Raw genomic sequence first — 14184 nt, 5'->3', positions numbered from 1 at the left:
GAATTAAAACTATAATTGCCTCTCATTGCATTTTGATAAGAAGAACTAATTGTACCCCCCCCTTTATCTCCTTTAATCAGTTTTAGAAGCTTAGTGCGGGAAGTACTTGCGTAAGCGCGGATGTCAGTGACGAAAATTTTGGGGCAACAGTGACGAAAATCTTTCCGCCTTTCTTGCGTGTCATCAAACTCCGCAATCGCGAACATCAGTTGCAAATATTCCGGATTTTGATTAAACTTACAATGTATTACCTCACTGTCACTGTTGTCCGCGAAAGCCTGTAACGCATAATCTTAATACATGGGGGAGCGGACAATGCTGAAATTAGCAAGCAAATTTGCGTGCTCATAATCTAGGATTGGAGTCGTAATAGTTAGATTTAAAGCGTGGATTGAAATTTCAGACGTATGCTTGCTGATATTTGCAAAAGTCGTGTTGTTATTTGTAATTTATGTTAAAAAATCAGCAACAGTTTAAATGATTGAAAACAATTAAGTTACTAAAAATCATGACTAATAATTTAATTCTTTGATATATGGACACTGAAATCTGCTCAAAGCAAAAACAAAAGTGGTTGCGGTTGGATGTATGGAAATTTAAATAAAAATTAAACAAAAAAATGATGAAATGGAACAATAGGCTGTCAAACATTCAGTTAAAAAAATTAGCAAACATTAGCATACAAAATTGGGATCTTTTCGGTTTGTGGGCCCCCAGTACGTTAAGCCCCCCACCAAATACAGAGCACGTGCATTACATAGTAAATCACTACGTAAAAATATGGCAAGTGCTTCTGGGGGGTGCAGACAATATGCACCCACTAAGCGGGGGGGGGGGGGGGTGAGGGGGTTCAAACGGAAAAGATCCAAAAAATTTTAAACTAAGAAAATTGATTGATCAGAGAGGTATGATTCCTCAATACCAGTTTTGTTTTCATAGCTATCTTATTTTCATCAACTGCCGCTAAAGCGAGTACAAAGATTATGGCTCTTTAAAGATTATGGCTCGCTTTAAAGATTATGGCTCTTTTTTTCTTCAGGCCGATTTTTAAATCAGCAAAACTAAAACTCCAGAAGTCATTGACAGCTGACATTGTTGGTGTCCCTCTCCCAGACATCGATTCCTCAGAGGCACTTGAAAAAGCGAGAGAAGCCGCTGAACTATCTGAACAACTTGCTCAGCAAGCAGAAGATGCTGCAAACCTTGCTGAAACATGCGCGGAGAGCGCAGCAGAATTCAGCGCACAAGTTCTTACTGAAGCTGAAAAAGCAGTACCTTACATTTCAGTTTCGACGATTGAGACAGAGTACGCGAAGGGAAACGCTACTGAAGCAAACAGTACTATTATTGAGAAGGTTCTGGTAGCCGAAATACTGTTGCTTGAGGGTGAAAATTCGCTTTATAAAAATTTAAAAACTGGACTTTGGGCAGCCCTAAACAATGCCAACCAGGCAGTGCGAGCGACCTATGCAGCAACTTCGCCTGCAAGTGCACAAATAGAAGCCAACAAGACCAGTGACGCAGTTCGACAATTTGACACCAATTTTCCTCTGATCAACGCTTCCAGGAATAGCAGGGAAGCATTTATGTGGGATTTGGAAAACAAAGCTAATGACTTAAACACTGGAATTCAAGAAAAAATTACGACAGCCGCTTTCCATTTTGATGCGGCTCAAAATGCGAACCAAAAAGCAGCCCGTGAATTGAGTTTCGCCGAATCGATTTTAGCCGACGCTGAAAATAAACTCTCACTTGCCGAAGAGCAACGTGCTTTAGCTTCTAGTGCGGTCGAAGAAGCTAAAGTGCAAGTTCTAATTGCGCAAATTGCGCTGGAAGCGTCTGACAATGATGCTGCTGTTGAAATATACGTTCAAAGTGCAATAGATGCTTTGGAAAACGCTGAAAAATTTGCTGATGAAGCGCAGATCAGTGTAGCGAACGCGGAAACTGAAGTGGAAGTTGCTAAGCAAAATTTAGAGTTAATTAAAGATGCTCTAGTCGATGCTGAAAAAGCTACTACAGAAGCGGAAATCATTCTGAGCGCCGCTCGTCTAAACTTAGATGCTCAATCGGAACTCGTTAGTAATTTTTCCGCGGGCATACCAGTTATTATTGCTGAAATGAGCCAAGAAATAGTAAATTTAACCACTGAAATATCATCTGCGCGGAATTCAGCTATTCAAGCGCAGGAACATGCTGCAGCGATGGCTTTAGAAACTACTCAAACGACTTCGACGTCTACGGTTCCACAGCTGGAATCTGAGAATGGAGACACCACCACCACCACCACGACTACAACGGTGCCACCCTCTGCGGCTCCAGGCCCGACCGGGTTCCGAGTTGACCATACGTATCTTTTGACTGCTGTTAACGTTTCATGGGAGGCGTCGTTGACGACGACGGATTCTGGCGTCTCGTCTTTAGAGGTCTGGACTGTAGAGAGTCCAAGCAGTTGTTCGGCAACGTCTAAATGTCCGGTGTCAACATTCGTGGTAAACACAGCTGGGTTCTTTATAATTGATGGAATGACCCAAGGTCAAGGTATGTGAAAATACTATCTCGCTTTCAATCGAATAAAACTAGCATTAGGCCGCAAAATGAATATTGTATCTAGTAAATTTGCCGAAATGTTTATCGCATCGATGCTCTATGATTAGAGTTGTAAGCGTGTGAGGAAAACTGTGGCAGTGAGAGCAACCAGTTTTAATTTGCCTCAAATTAAAAATTTTGTCATTTTTGTCCCCTCTGTCTGTTTGTGAGGAAGCGAGGACAATATGGAAGCGAGGATCTAGTCATATTTGTCAGCTCCCACCGCTTTAGTCGAGCCCGGATTTTAATCTTTCAAGATCTTGGAAGATGATATTAATCTTGCTGTGAAATCTTGTAAGAAATTGTTAATCTTGCAGGATCTTGCAAGAAAATCTTTATATATATATATATATATATATATATATATATATATATATATATATATTAAAAAATGAGCTAAAAATCTCTTTACTTTGAACATTTCAGCTTTTTGATTGATTTTTAGCAAATTCAGCTTATTTTTACATGTCATTTTAATAAATAACTACACGCTGAAAATGCAAAAATACCTCAATTCGGGCCATCACAACATTAAGGCAAACTGCCAAGCAGTCAAATAATTACTATTTATTTTTTGATTCAGAGTACAGGGTCAGGATGCAAACAGTGTTTTCTCACAGTCTGGCTAGAAGCAATCCAGGTGCATCGTCCTTAACCCCAACAATCACTTTGAAGGACCAGCTAATAATCAATTCAGCGACCTTCACCCCAAATCCAGACAACCCTGGTGAAGTGGCTGTGTCAATAGATGTTATTGGAGTATCTGCAGTTAAAATAAGGCTGAAGGGTACTTTTTTTGTTATATTTTGGAGGATTATTTCTTTCTACTGAAAAAAGTACTCTATATTACTTTGGTAGCATTCTATTATTAAACTCCAATGTACAAACTTGAGTGAGGAAAGAAGTACACGAATGAACTGAGGAATTTAAATACACAAAAACTGTTGGGTAAAAGTTGATAGAAGGCATCAGATTGAGGAGAAAAAAACTTATTTAGACAGATCGATTAAATTTTGTCATCTATAAATGTTTTTTGTTGATGAACTTTTTCCTCAATTACACACCATATGTAGCTTGATCGAAAATCTTTTTCCAAGTTCCAAAATAACTTTAGCATATTTTGAGTTGGAAAATTTTACAACCTTGCAAGCTATGAATTAATTTTTGCAAAGCAAAAAAGAAGAAAAGAGTGTTAAAATCTTATGAGCAACAAATAAGAAACACAGAAACTTATCATCTCATTTTTTTGCACGCAAAAATGTCTCTCATATTGTACTGAAAAAAGCTACTAAAAATGTGTTACAATAGGATAACGTTTGCCTCTATTTCAAATATAAGTCATTTTTTCGTGAAATGGAAAATTTTATTAACGAAACTGAAAAATAATCCGAAGTAATCAACTTAATCAACTTCAGGTTAGCAAAAATACTGTTTTACCGTTCTCAATGAAGGCAAATCATTTGAAAAAATATATAATTTTAATAAAAATTAGAGAAAAAACTTGAAATTTTACAGGCTAATGTTAAAATTCACTCATGTTACAGAAGACACATCGCTAAAACTTAGTTTTGAATTCTATATCTTGCAGATTTTGATTTGTCGTTGGAATATTTTTTTCTGTGGCAAAAATGATCTAAATTTGTAATATAAAGTGTTCTGCCAGCAATTGGTTCTACTGAAAATGACGAATAAGAACTTGTTTTCTTCGTGACCTCAGCTTTTTGAGTTAAAATTTCATTCTTTTTGCATCCCTTACACAAATAAGCCTAGCCTTGTTTTTACATAAAACATATACGCCATAAAGTGTTTTTTATAGGGGGGGGGGGGTGGGAGGCACAAAAAGAAAATAGCAAATTTTTTCCTTTTTGTTGGATTCCCTTGTTGAGGTCAACTTAGAAAAGGCACAGGCCCAGATTTGTTTTTTTTTGACAAAGAAGAGAATAGTTGCTAACAACAATGATGACGTGAATTGTGCTGCTTGACAACGTTGAAAAAACCTACGTTATTAAATCATTCATCAAAATATCAATCATGTTTTAATAAAAATGAACCAAATAGCCGTAAACCTTAACACAAACTCAGTTACCATCTGCCACCTCGTAGAATTATCCCTCCCAAACTATAGTTTAAAAAAGACAACACATTTATGCAAAAAATCCGCAGTATGCGTTTTTTCCATATGTATTTAGATGAAAATTATTCAAAATTGAGAGCAAAATTTGGATCTTTTCAACAATTGCCCCCTTTTGCAGAGGGGGCTAATCTTGAATAGAAATTAAACGAGCTATTTATTAACCAATCAAAGACGACTGATAACTTTCCACGCAGGCACATACTATGTTAAATTGAGTAAAATAAAATACACCATGGTATGGCAACTAGCTGAACCGGAATACAAAGCGAAAAGAATTTTCGACTGGGTCGATGGGTGCGCTTCGCGCGTCGCGGCTTCGCCGCGAGAAGCGATCTGCGATTTCCGGTTTACATCCTACAGTGCATGAGAGGCATGACCATGAACAGGGATCCGCAATTGCGCTTAAACTAATATTCGGCTATTTAAACTGTAGGCCAAGTAATGTTGTGGTAAAGTACAGAAGGGGGTGGCAATTTTCTACTAGGTACTAAATGGGGGGACAATTGTTGAAAAGATCCCAAATTTTTCATCTGAAATTTGGGATCCGCTCTGCATTTCTTAACAAAAGTTCATCTGCTCCACTAAAAGTACTCGAGTTTGTCAATCATTTAAAACAAAGTTTTGTAGACAAGGGTTTTGTGCTTGCCTGGACATTTGTGACATTTGCAAGGTTTGAACTATCCGTCAGAATTTTCTACGATGCTTTTTTGTGGATAGTATGGTTAACAGCGACAAAATTTTCTCACTCTTTTCACCACACTCGTCGCACTTGTCCACGTGTCAATGCTGCCCACTGTTGCGGTGTATATTAAGTACGATGGTGTTAATCGGCCCATAATTGAAGAAAGTCTAAGTAGTGATTTATTCAGAAACGTCCCTCGCGGGTCTGGAAAGTAAACCCCCACGGAAAAAAACCACAGTTCGTTTTTGATAGGAAATAAACCCCCACAGAAAATAACCCCCACGGAAAATAACCGCCACACGGAAATAAGCCCCCTCGGAAATAAAACCCCATTTTAAAATTGACTTTTGGTTGCGATAATTTGTTCGGTTGTGGTAGATTCATGTCAAGACCGCTGAGGCATGGCCAAACACGCTAAATGCGCAGCTCTTTAATAGAAAAAATGGGGTTTATTTCCGTGGGGGTTTATTTCCGTGGGGGTTTATTTCCGTGGGTTTTTTTCGGGGAGTTTTCCGCAACCGGTCCCTTCCAATACTTATTCTGAATTGAGAAAAAAGTTAGCATTTGCGATTACCCATATCACGGTTCGGAAAATAGTCTTTTTGTTCAATTAGTTTCAATTAGTCTTCGAATTTGGTCACAACTAATTACTTATCAAACTCGAGCAGACAAATTTTAGGAGAAAGGAATAGTTTTGTGTAGATATAAACGCTCAAAATTCTGGACGTCTGTAAACTCAATCTACCCATAGAAGTTTACCAAGGGAGAAGAGCGTAATCATAGTCTATTTTAGAAAGTGCATTAAAAATGCACTTTCAAAAAGTGTACGAAAATAGTGTACTAAAGAGTGTACAAAAAAGTGAAATTTTCTTAAAATTTCACTTTTACACTCTTTTCCTTGCTAATTAAAAGTGGAATTGGCTTTACACCCTTGTTCTCGCCTAATAACGGTGGAATACGAGTTGGCCCGGATAAACCAGTTAAAGTTTTGCTTTATAGAAACATTAACTAACCTTGTGGAAGAGTATACCCATCCAGACACAAACAAAGCTCTCTATGAGTACACAATTCTGGACGCGATACCTGGCGGTGATTACAGATCTTGGATCAAGGTTACCTCGACAGAAGCCGGAACTGAGACAGAGCATTCTCAAAACAGTTTTAAAGTTAACCCTGCTGACCCTGATGTCACGATCATACCTAAAGGGTCTGGCGAGTTCACAATCGCCTGGCCCTACGACGACAGCAACCCTCTCGTTGCGACGCTGGAAAATTTGGAAACTTATTGGATGTAAGTTGTTGTTAACGAAGGTGACTCAACAATTTTATCGACGAAGCGCCGGAACATTTTAACTTTAATCACAAAGAGTTTTTTCGACGATGTCTTTTAGTTTGCTGTTTTTGTTTTTGCGACTAAAAATAGTTTTCTTGCGGCCATGATTTTCAACAATTGGAGTCGTAGCCAATTCGTAATAATAATCACTACTTTTTGTCACAATTATCTAGTTTTATCCTTTAATAGAGTTCGAATGACTCTAAATTAAACTGAAACAAGTTCCGTAGAATAGTCCCAGAGCAACTCAGCACTCAAAAATGATCTTTTGATTCTGTATATTTACTGTGGCGATAATCTGTTCATCGCCTTTTACTGGCTAGAGAAAAAAATCAGAGAAAAAAACCCAGTTGTCTGAATTATATCTGTCCAATTTTCAGTCTAATTCTGTGAGTGCTGTGCCAGAAAATGCCCACATAGAATGTGACCGAGTTTTTCTAAAAAAAAGCTAATATCAAAACCGTTGACACAATAATGAGATGAAAAAAAAGTAATTGTAAAAACAAAAATATAAACAATTGTTTCAAAAATAAGAAATTGTCTGGATAACAAGCACTCCAATTTAACCCTATTCGGGGTAGATTATATAGAATAATAAAAAAAATTGGGTTTCGGAGGGTACAATCTCAAAGATTTCATGTCTCAAAGGCAAATTTATTTCTATGCTTGAAAACTGATAGTTACCAACTTTAAATATTGAAATAACGGACGATCAATGCCTTCAAATTGCTGCAACTTTGGGAAATGGAAATGTTATGAGCTGAAGTTTTCAGAAATAATTTGATACAAAGCGGACAATAGTAGTGGATAAAACAAGGGATTCAACCACCAGTAAAATTTGTCCCTTTCTCCTAACGCTAATCGCGCATGTCGAATCGGGCCAAATTTTACTGTTTGTTGAATCCCTTGTTTTATCCACTACTATATAATAGCTCTAAATTTGATAAAAACTAAAATTAAAATCAAAAATAAAACAAAAAATCAAAGCAAAATTTACATTTCACTCTTAAAGAGTGATTCACTCTTATTCGGAGTTATCCCCAGTAGAAAAGATCGCTCTTTTTCGCTCTTAAAGAGTGAATCCCTCTTTTGATATTTTTTTATTTTTTTATACTTTTTATTTCAAATTATCTATACTTTTCAATAAATTTATATTTTCTTTTATTTTTTCTATATTTATTCCATTATTAATAAGAAATGATACAAAATTATAATATTTACATGAACAACTATCAGTGAATGAACTTTGCAGATCCTCAGTTTGGTTAATAACTAAAGGACTTTCAGCTCTAGGACTTTGCCAACTAGGATTAATTGTTTTATCCACGAAGCGGTTACACCGATTAGTTATATCAGGGAACTTGCTTTGCAGATTTCTACTAAATCCTCTAGTTAATTCTATATCTGGATGTTGTTTCTTTACATGGGCCCGTATTCCATCATATCTCACAATAGAAGTACAATATGGACAAATAACTTTAGCTGAAGTACAACTTCTACATGTACACTTACCCTCATCAAAATTATTTAGTGGTTTTATATAATTACACTTATTACAACATCTAGTTAATACTTCTGAGCTAGGGTTAAGGTTAGGGTTTGGGATAAGGTTAGGGTTAGGGTTGGGGTTAGGATCTGAGTTAGAGTTATAGTCGTAGATAGACCCAGAACCAGAACTAGAACTAGAACTAGAATTAGAATTAGAATTAGAACTAGAGTTAGAACTAGAGTTAGAACTAGAGTTAGAACTAGAGTTAGAACTAGAGTTAGAACTAGAGTTAGAACTAGAGTTGGAATCAGAACTTTAAATATTGAAATAACGGACGATCAATGCCTTCAAATTGCTGCAACTTTGGGAAATGGAAATGTTATGAGCTGAAGTTTTCAGAAATAATTTGATACAAAGCGGACAATAGTAGTGGATAAAACAAGGGATTCAACCACCAGTAAAATTTGTCCCTTTCTCCTAACGCTAATCGCGCATGTCGAATCGGGCCAAATTTTACTGTTTGTTGAATCCCTTGTTTTATCCACTACTATATAATAGCTCTAAATTTGATAAAAACTAAAATTAAAATCAAAAATAAAACAAAAAATCAAAGCAAAATTTACATTTCACTCTTAAAGAGTGATTCACTCTTATTCGGAGTTATCCCCAGTAGAAAAGATCGCTCTTTTTCGCTCTTAAAGAGTGAATCCCTCTTTTTTGATATTTTTTTATTTTTTTATACTTTTTATTTCAAATTATCTATACTTTTCAATAAATTTATATTTTCTTTTATTTTTTCTATATTTATTCCATTATTAATAAGAAATGATACAAAATTGTAATATTTACATGAACAACTATCAGTGAATGAACTTTGCAGATCCTCAGTTTGGTTAATAACTAAAGGACTTTCAGCTCTAGGACTTTGCCAACTAGGATTAATTGTTTTATCCACGAAGCGGTTACACCGATTAGTTATATCAGGGAACTTGCTTTGCAGATTTCTACTAAATCCTCTAGTTAATTCTATATCTGGATGTTGTTTCTTTACATGGGCCCGTATTCCATCATATCTCAGAATAGAAGTACAATATGGACAAATAACTTTAGCTGAAGTACAACTTCTACATGTACACTTACCCTCATCAAAATTATTTAGTGGTTTTATATAATTACACTTATTACAACATCTAGTTAATACTTCTGAGCTAGGGTTAAGGTTAGGGTTTGGGATAAGGTTAGGGTTAGGGTTGGGGTTAGGATCTGAGTTAGAGTTATAGTCGTAGATAGACCCAGAACCAGAACTAGAACTAGAACTAGAATTAGAATTAGAATTAGAACTAGAGTTAGAACTAGAGTTAGAACTAGAGTTAGAACTAGAGTTAGAACTAGAGTTAGAACTAGAGTTGGAATCAGAACTGGGGTTAGAGCTAGAGCTAGAACTAGATTCATTTTTTAAAGAACAACCCCATGGAGAAAAATCATTAGCACAAATACCATTTAATATTATATTACCACACATACATTTATTAGTTTTATCTTTATGACATGATTCATAATGATATTTTAAACAGGCAATGTTTCCATATTTATAATTACACTCTAAACATTTTAAAAGCATTTATAATAGGTAAAATTATCAGTATATGAGATTTGCTCGTGGTTTACCAAACTGCTCAACGGAGTGGTTTTGCAAATTCGCAGATAATATTAGCTATGCTGTAGGATAATATTTAGCTATGATTTCAATTAAATCTTTAGTATTATCTTTAGATGTGATACACTCTGTTAAATATTTATTTCCTAAAGTATTGAGTGTATTAGTTTTACATCTCTTATCTAAGATCAAATCAAGGTCTAATTCTTTTTTATCTTTAACAAAATTTATAAGCTCTTCTCTAAATTCTTCATTATTTATATACAGTTGGTTTAAAAATTTTCCTCCCTTTCTATTCAAAATTCCCATCTCTTCATTCCCATCTCTTCATTCCAACTCTTCTCCATATCCAACATTAACTAATGTATTTACTCTACTCATTATTGTGCTTGCTCCCGTTGCTACAGCTCCAGCATTTCTTCGTATTGTATCAGGATAAATATAACTAATTATAATTAATCCTGAGCTTATAATTCCACCAATAGTTGATAAAATTTTCATACCCCTTCCCATAATCATTTCTTTAGTTAGAACATCATTCTGAATTTTAATATTATTTAATTTAAGAAGTTTATTAAAATAGAATATATAGTTATCATGATTGATAACATTTCTATCTGTTGCATTAATCATTAGTGGTTTCATATATGCTATAAGTTTATCTATATCTTTTCTTTCTAAATCATCTTTTAAACTAAGAGCTCTTAAATCAAGGAAACCAACTCTTGAATCATATATCATTGTTCTATTACTACTAATAATAATAAAAGTATTTTCCTTTTTATTATATTTAATTATACCATAACGAAGTTCATATGACATTCCATTTGTACAATTATAATAGTTACTATTTAATTCACTAATTATTTTATTGAAGTCATGTTCACATTTACATATCTCATTAAAGTTTTTAAATAGGTCAGGTCCATTATAAGTTGTTAAATAAATAGTATCACAACTCATTCTTGCTGTATTAAATATTTGAGCTGGTTTATGACACATTACAATCATTTGAATATTATAATGTCTAGCTTCAGTAAAATAATAACCTATATCCTTATTTAACCTATCACCCATATCATCAAGTACTATTACACAATTTTGAAATTTATGCATATTATTTTGTGTGATCATATTTATATCACATTTATTAAACCCGGTATAAAACTTATTAGACTCAGAATCTATCCAGTCTCTGTCATCTTTACAAACTATAACTATGGACCTTTGGTCTTAATCTTGAACTTGATCTTGAACTTGATCTTGATCTTGAACTTTATCTTGATCATGGTCTAAGTATAACTTTAAGTATTGTCTAATAAAATATGTTTTCCCTGTACCAGTTCCACCATAAACAATAGTATGTAATGGTGACTTTTCAGATTCAAATCTAACTAGACTCCTATTCATAAATCCACCAAAGCTTTCTTCTAGTTTTGTATATTTACTTGATCTTGAATCATATATTATATAACAAATTCCAATAATAATAATAAAAATAAAAACTGCACTACCCGTTTTCATATTTATATAATAAATATAGATTTGATTTAGATTTAGACTTAGACTTATCTGCGAAGCAGGTTCCCTGATAATTAGAATTAGAATTAATAAATTTATTATATAAAAATGCTCATCCTAACTTTTGAGGAATTCAATAATAAATTTAATATTGATAATAATGCTATGAGTGATATCAGATTAAAAGATATAGTTAAAGATATAAGTCTAACACCAATTGAGATTGTAATGAGAGATAAAACTCCAGATAATATTATTGAACCTAACTTTAATATTATTGTAAATCTACATCCAACTGAAGGTACACATTGGGTTTTAGTTATAAGAAGAGAAGATACGCGAAGCGGTTCCACCGATGGTTCAACATATTACTTTGATAGTTTTGGTGTAGAAACTCCACCTTTATTTTTAGAAGAATATGTTGATCTAGGCTCTAATGAGAGAATACAACAATGTGATGAATCTTATTGTGGAGCTTATTGTTTATATATGATCTATCTTATTGATAGAGGATTTAGAATTAAAAGTGCTTTGAATATTCTAGTTAATCAATGTAAATATTCAGGAATGTATAATGAGTGTTTTTGTTTGAATTGTAGTAGAGGTGATGTTAACGATAATGTTAATGTTAATGATAATGATAATGATCTACGAAGTAGCTTTGCTAATAATGTTAATGATAATATTAATGATAATGTTAATGTTAATGATAATGATAATGTTAATGTTAGTCATAATGATAATGATCTACGAAGTAGCTTTGCTAATAATGATAATGTTAATGATAAGGATAATGTCATTGATAATGATAATGATAATGATAATGATAATGATAATGATAATGATAATGATAATGATAATGATAATGATAATGATAATGATAATGATAATGATAATGATAATGATAGAGATAATTTTATATATCTATTTGATGAAAAATATCAAAAGAGTAAATCAAATAGGAATAGCAATAGTAATAGCATTAGTAATAGTGAAACATGGACGAAGTCCCACAGTCCTACTAATAATATCCGTGAAAAGACTCTGTCTGTGGTAAACCAAGCTGTTCAACAGAGTTGTTTTGCAAATTCACCGATATCTGTAAACATAAATGATGATCTATATTCATGGTTAAATGATGATGATATAATTACTGAAGCCGCATTCCCAGATAACTTTAGATGTATAATATCTGGTCCTAGTGAATGTGGTAAGACAATCTTATTGAAAAAACTAATTCTAGCTAGTATATACTTTGATAAGCTATACATCATTGGACCTACTGGTGATCAGTACCATGGTATAGAAAGAATAAACCCAAAAGCAGATGTTGAATTTATCAAAGATATAAAATATTTACCATCTCCTGATAAACTACCCAAAGACTTAAAGAAACTAATGATATTTGATGATGTTAGAGCCAAAGAACCAGTTATTAATGAATACTTTTGTAGATGTAGACATAATAATTGCAATATGATATATCTTAATCAAAACCTGTTCTCTCTGGATAGGCAGAGTGTTAGAGAGAACTGTAATCTATTTATTTTATTTGAAAAGAGAGGTAAAGTCCACATATCTATATATCAAGATTTCTTTAATAATGTTGAACTTAGTTATAATGATTTTGCTAATATATGTAATAAGGTATGGAAAGAGCCTTATAATTATATTGTCATTGATATAACTAAAAATAAAAAAATTAATGGTAAACTAAGAATTAATTGGGATCGGAGAGTTTTGTAGTTTAGTTTAAGTTAAGTGAAAGATTAAGATTAAGATAAAGATAAAGATAAAGATAAAGACTAAACTAGATGTAAAGTAAAACTTAATACATCACCATTAAAGTCTATAGGTCTTTCATGCTCATCTTTAATATGAAATTCTATATGTTCTATTCTATCTTTAGTTACATTTTGATACAAGATATTAGTTGGTATAATATTTATCAAGTAACCTGGTGGTTCAGTTAGATTAAAAGTATATAATATGTCTGTATCTTTACCATTATCTTTAGCTCCAGATATCACATTACAAAGAATTTTAATAGTTTTAAAACCCATAATATCAACAATCTTTTGAGATGTATATTTACCTTGTTTATAAACTGCTTTTCTAAATCCTAGTAATGATGCTATTGAGTTTTCTACATCGAAACTAATTGTACCTTGTTTTATTTCCATTAAACATTTCATCGTATTCTTATCGGGTTCTTTTATAACATTACCATCAGTTTCTTCTTTTATTAATTCTGCTATTTCATTAATTCATATGCACCTGGTGTAATTGCTTTAAAAAAATGGAATTAGAATACAAGAACTGATTATTCCTTCTATTCATATTGAACACCGAATTATAAACAGATAATCTAATAAAACTTAATATTGTTGTATTGAGTATAGGTTCACTAAAGTTAAACTTTTCTGCTGGTTTTATCATTCTAAAATTAAGTGTATACTCTTCTTTAGTTTTAGTTTAAGCTTCGTGTATATTTTGTAGTTCATATAAAATCAAGTTGTCTGTCATTTTTTATCTAATAAAAATGGATTTTAATTTGGATACAACTTATGGTTATAATGATGATATACATAAAAGTAAGATTATAAAATATAAACCAAATAACCTGGCAACAATGAATACGGTTAATACTAACATTAATATCATACTCAAAAGAGAAGAGAATCACTTAAATTTGCGTGATTCATATCTAGAGATACAGTTTGTTGTATCAAATGATGCTGGTGGTGTATTTGCTAATGATGCTAATATCAGATTAGTT

At 33.1% G+C, this 14184-nt stretch overlaps 1 protein-coding gene across 1 annotated transcript in view; it reads left to right on the top strand.

Annotated features, from left to right (window-relative positions):
• Positions 1-14184, top strand: part of LOC142352932 (uncharacterized) — a 58881-nt gene that overhangs the window by 7562 nt on the left and 37135 nt on the right. The window contains exons 5-7 of the mRNA XM_075405089.1: positions 1040-2541; positions 3173-3376; positions 6405-6696. Coding sequence (XP_075261204.1) covers positions 1040-2541; positions 3173-3376; positions 6405-6696 — 1998 coding nt within the window. The remainder of the gene's footprint in view (positions 1-1039; positions 2542-3172; positions 3377-6404; positions 6697-14184) is intronic.

Source organism: Convolutriloba macropyga, chromosome 14, assembly GCF_964194025.1.
Source record: "Convolutriloba macropyga chromosome 14, txConMacr16.3, whole genome shotgun sequence".
In the NCBI taxonomy this organism is placed as follows: domain Eukaryota; kingdom Metazoa; phylum Xenacoelomorpha; order Acoela; family Convolutidae; genus Convolutriloba; species Convolutriloba macropyga.
The sequence above is the reverse complement of the archived record's forward strand: the minus strand, read 5'-3'. Positions and strand labels throughout refer to the sequence as shown.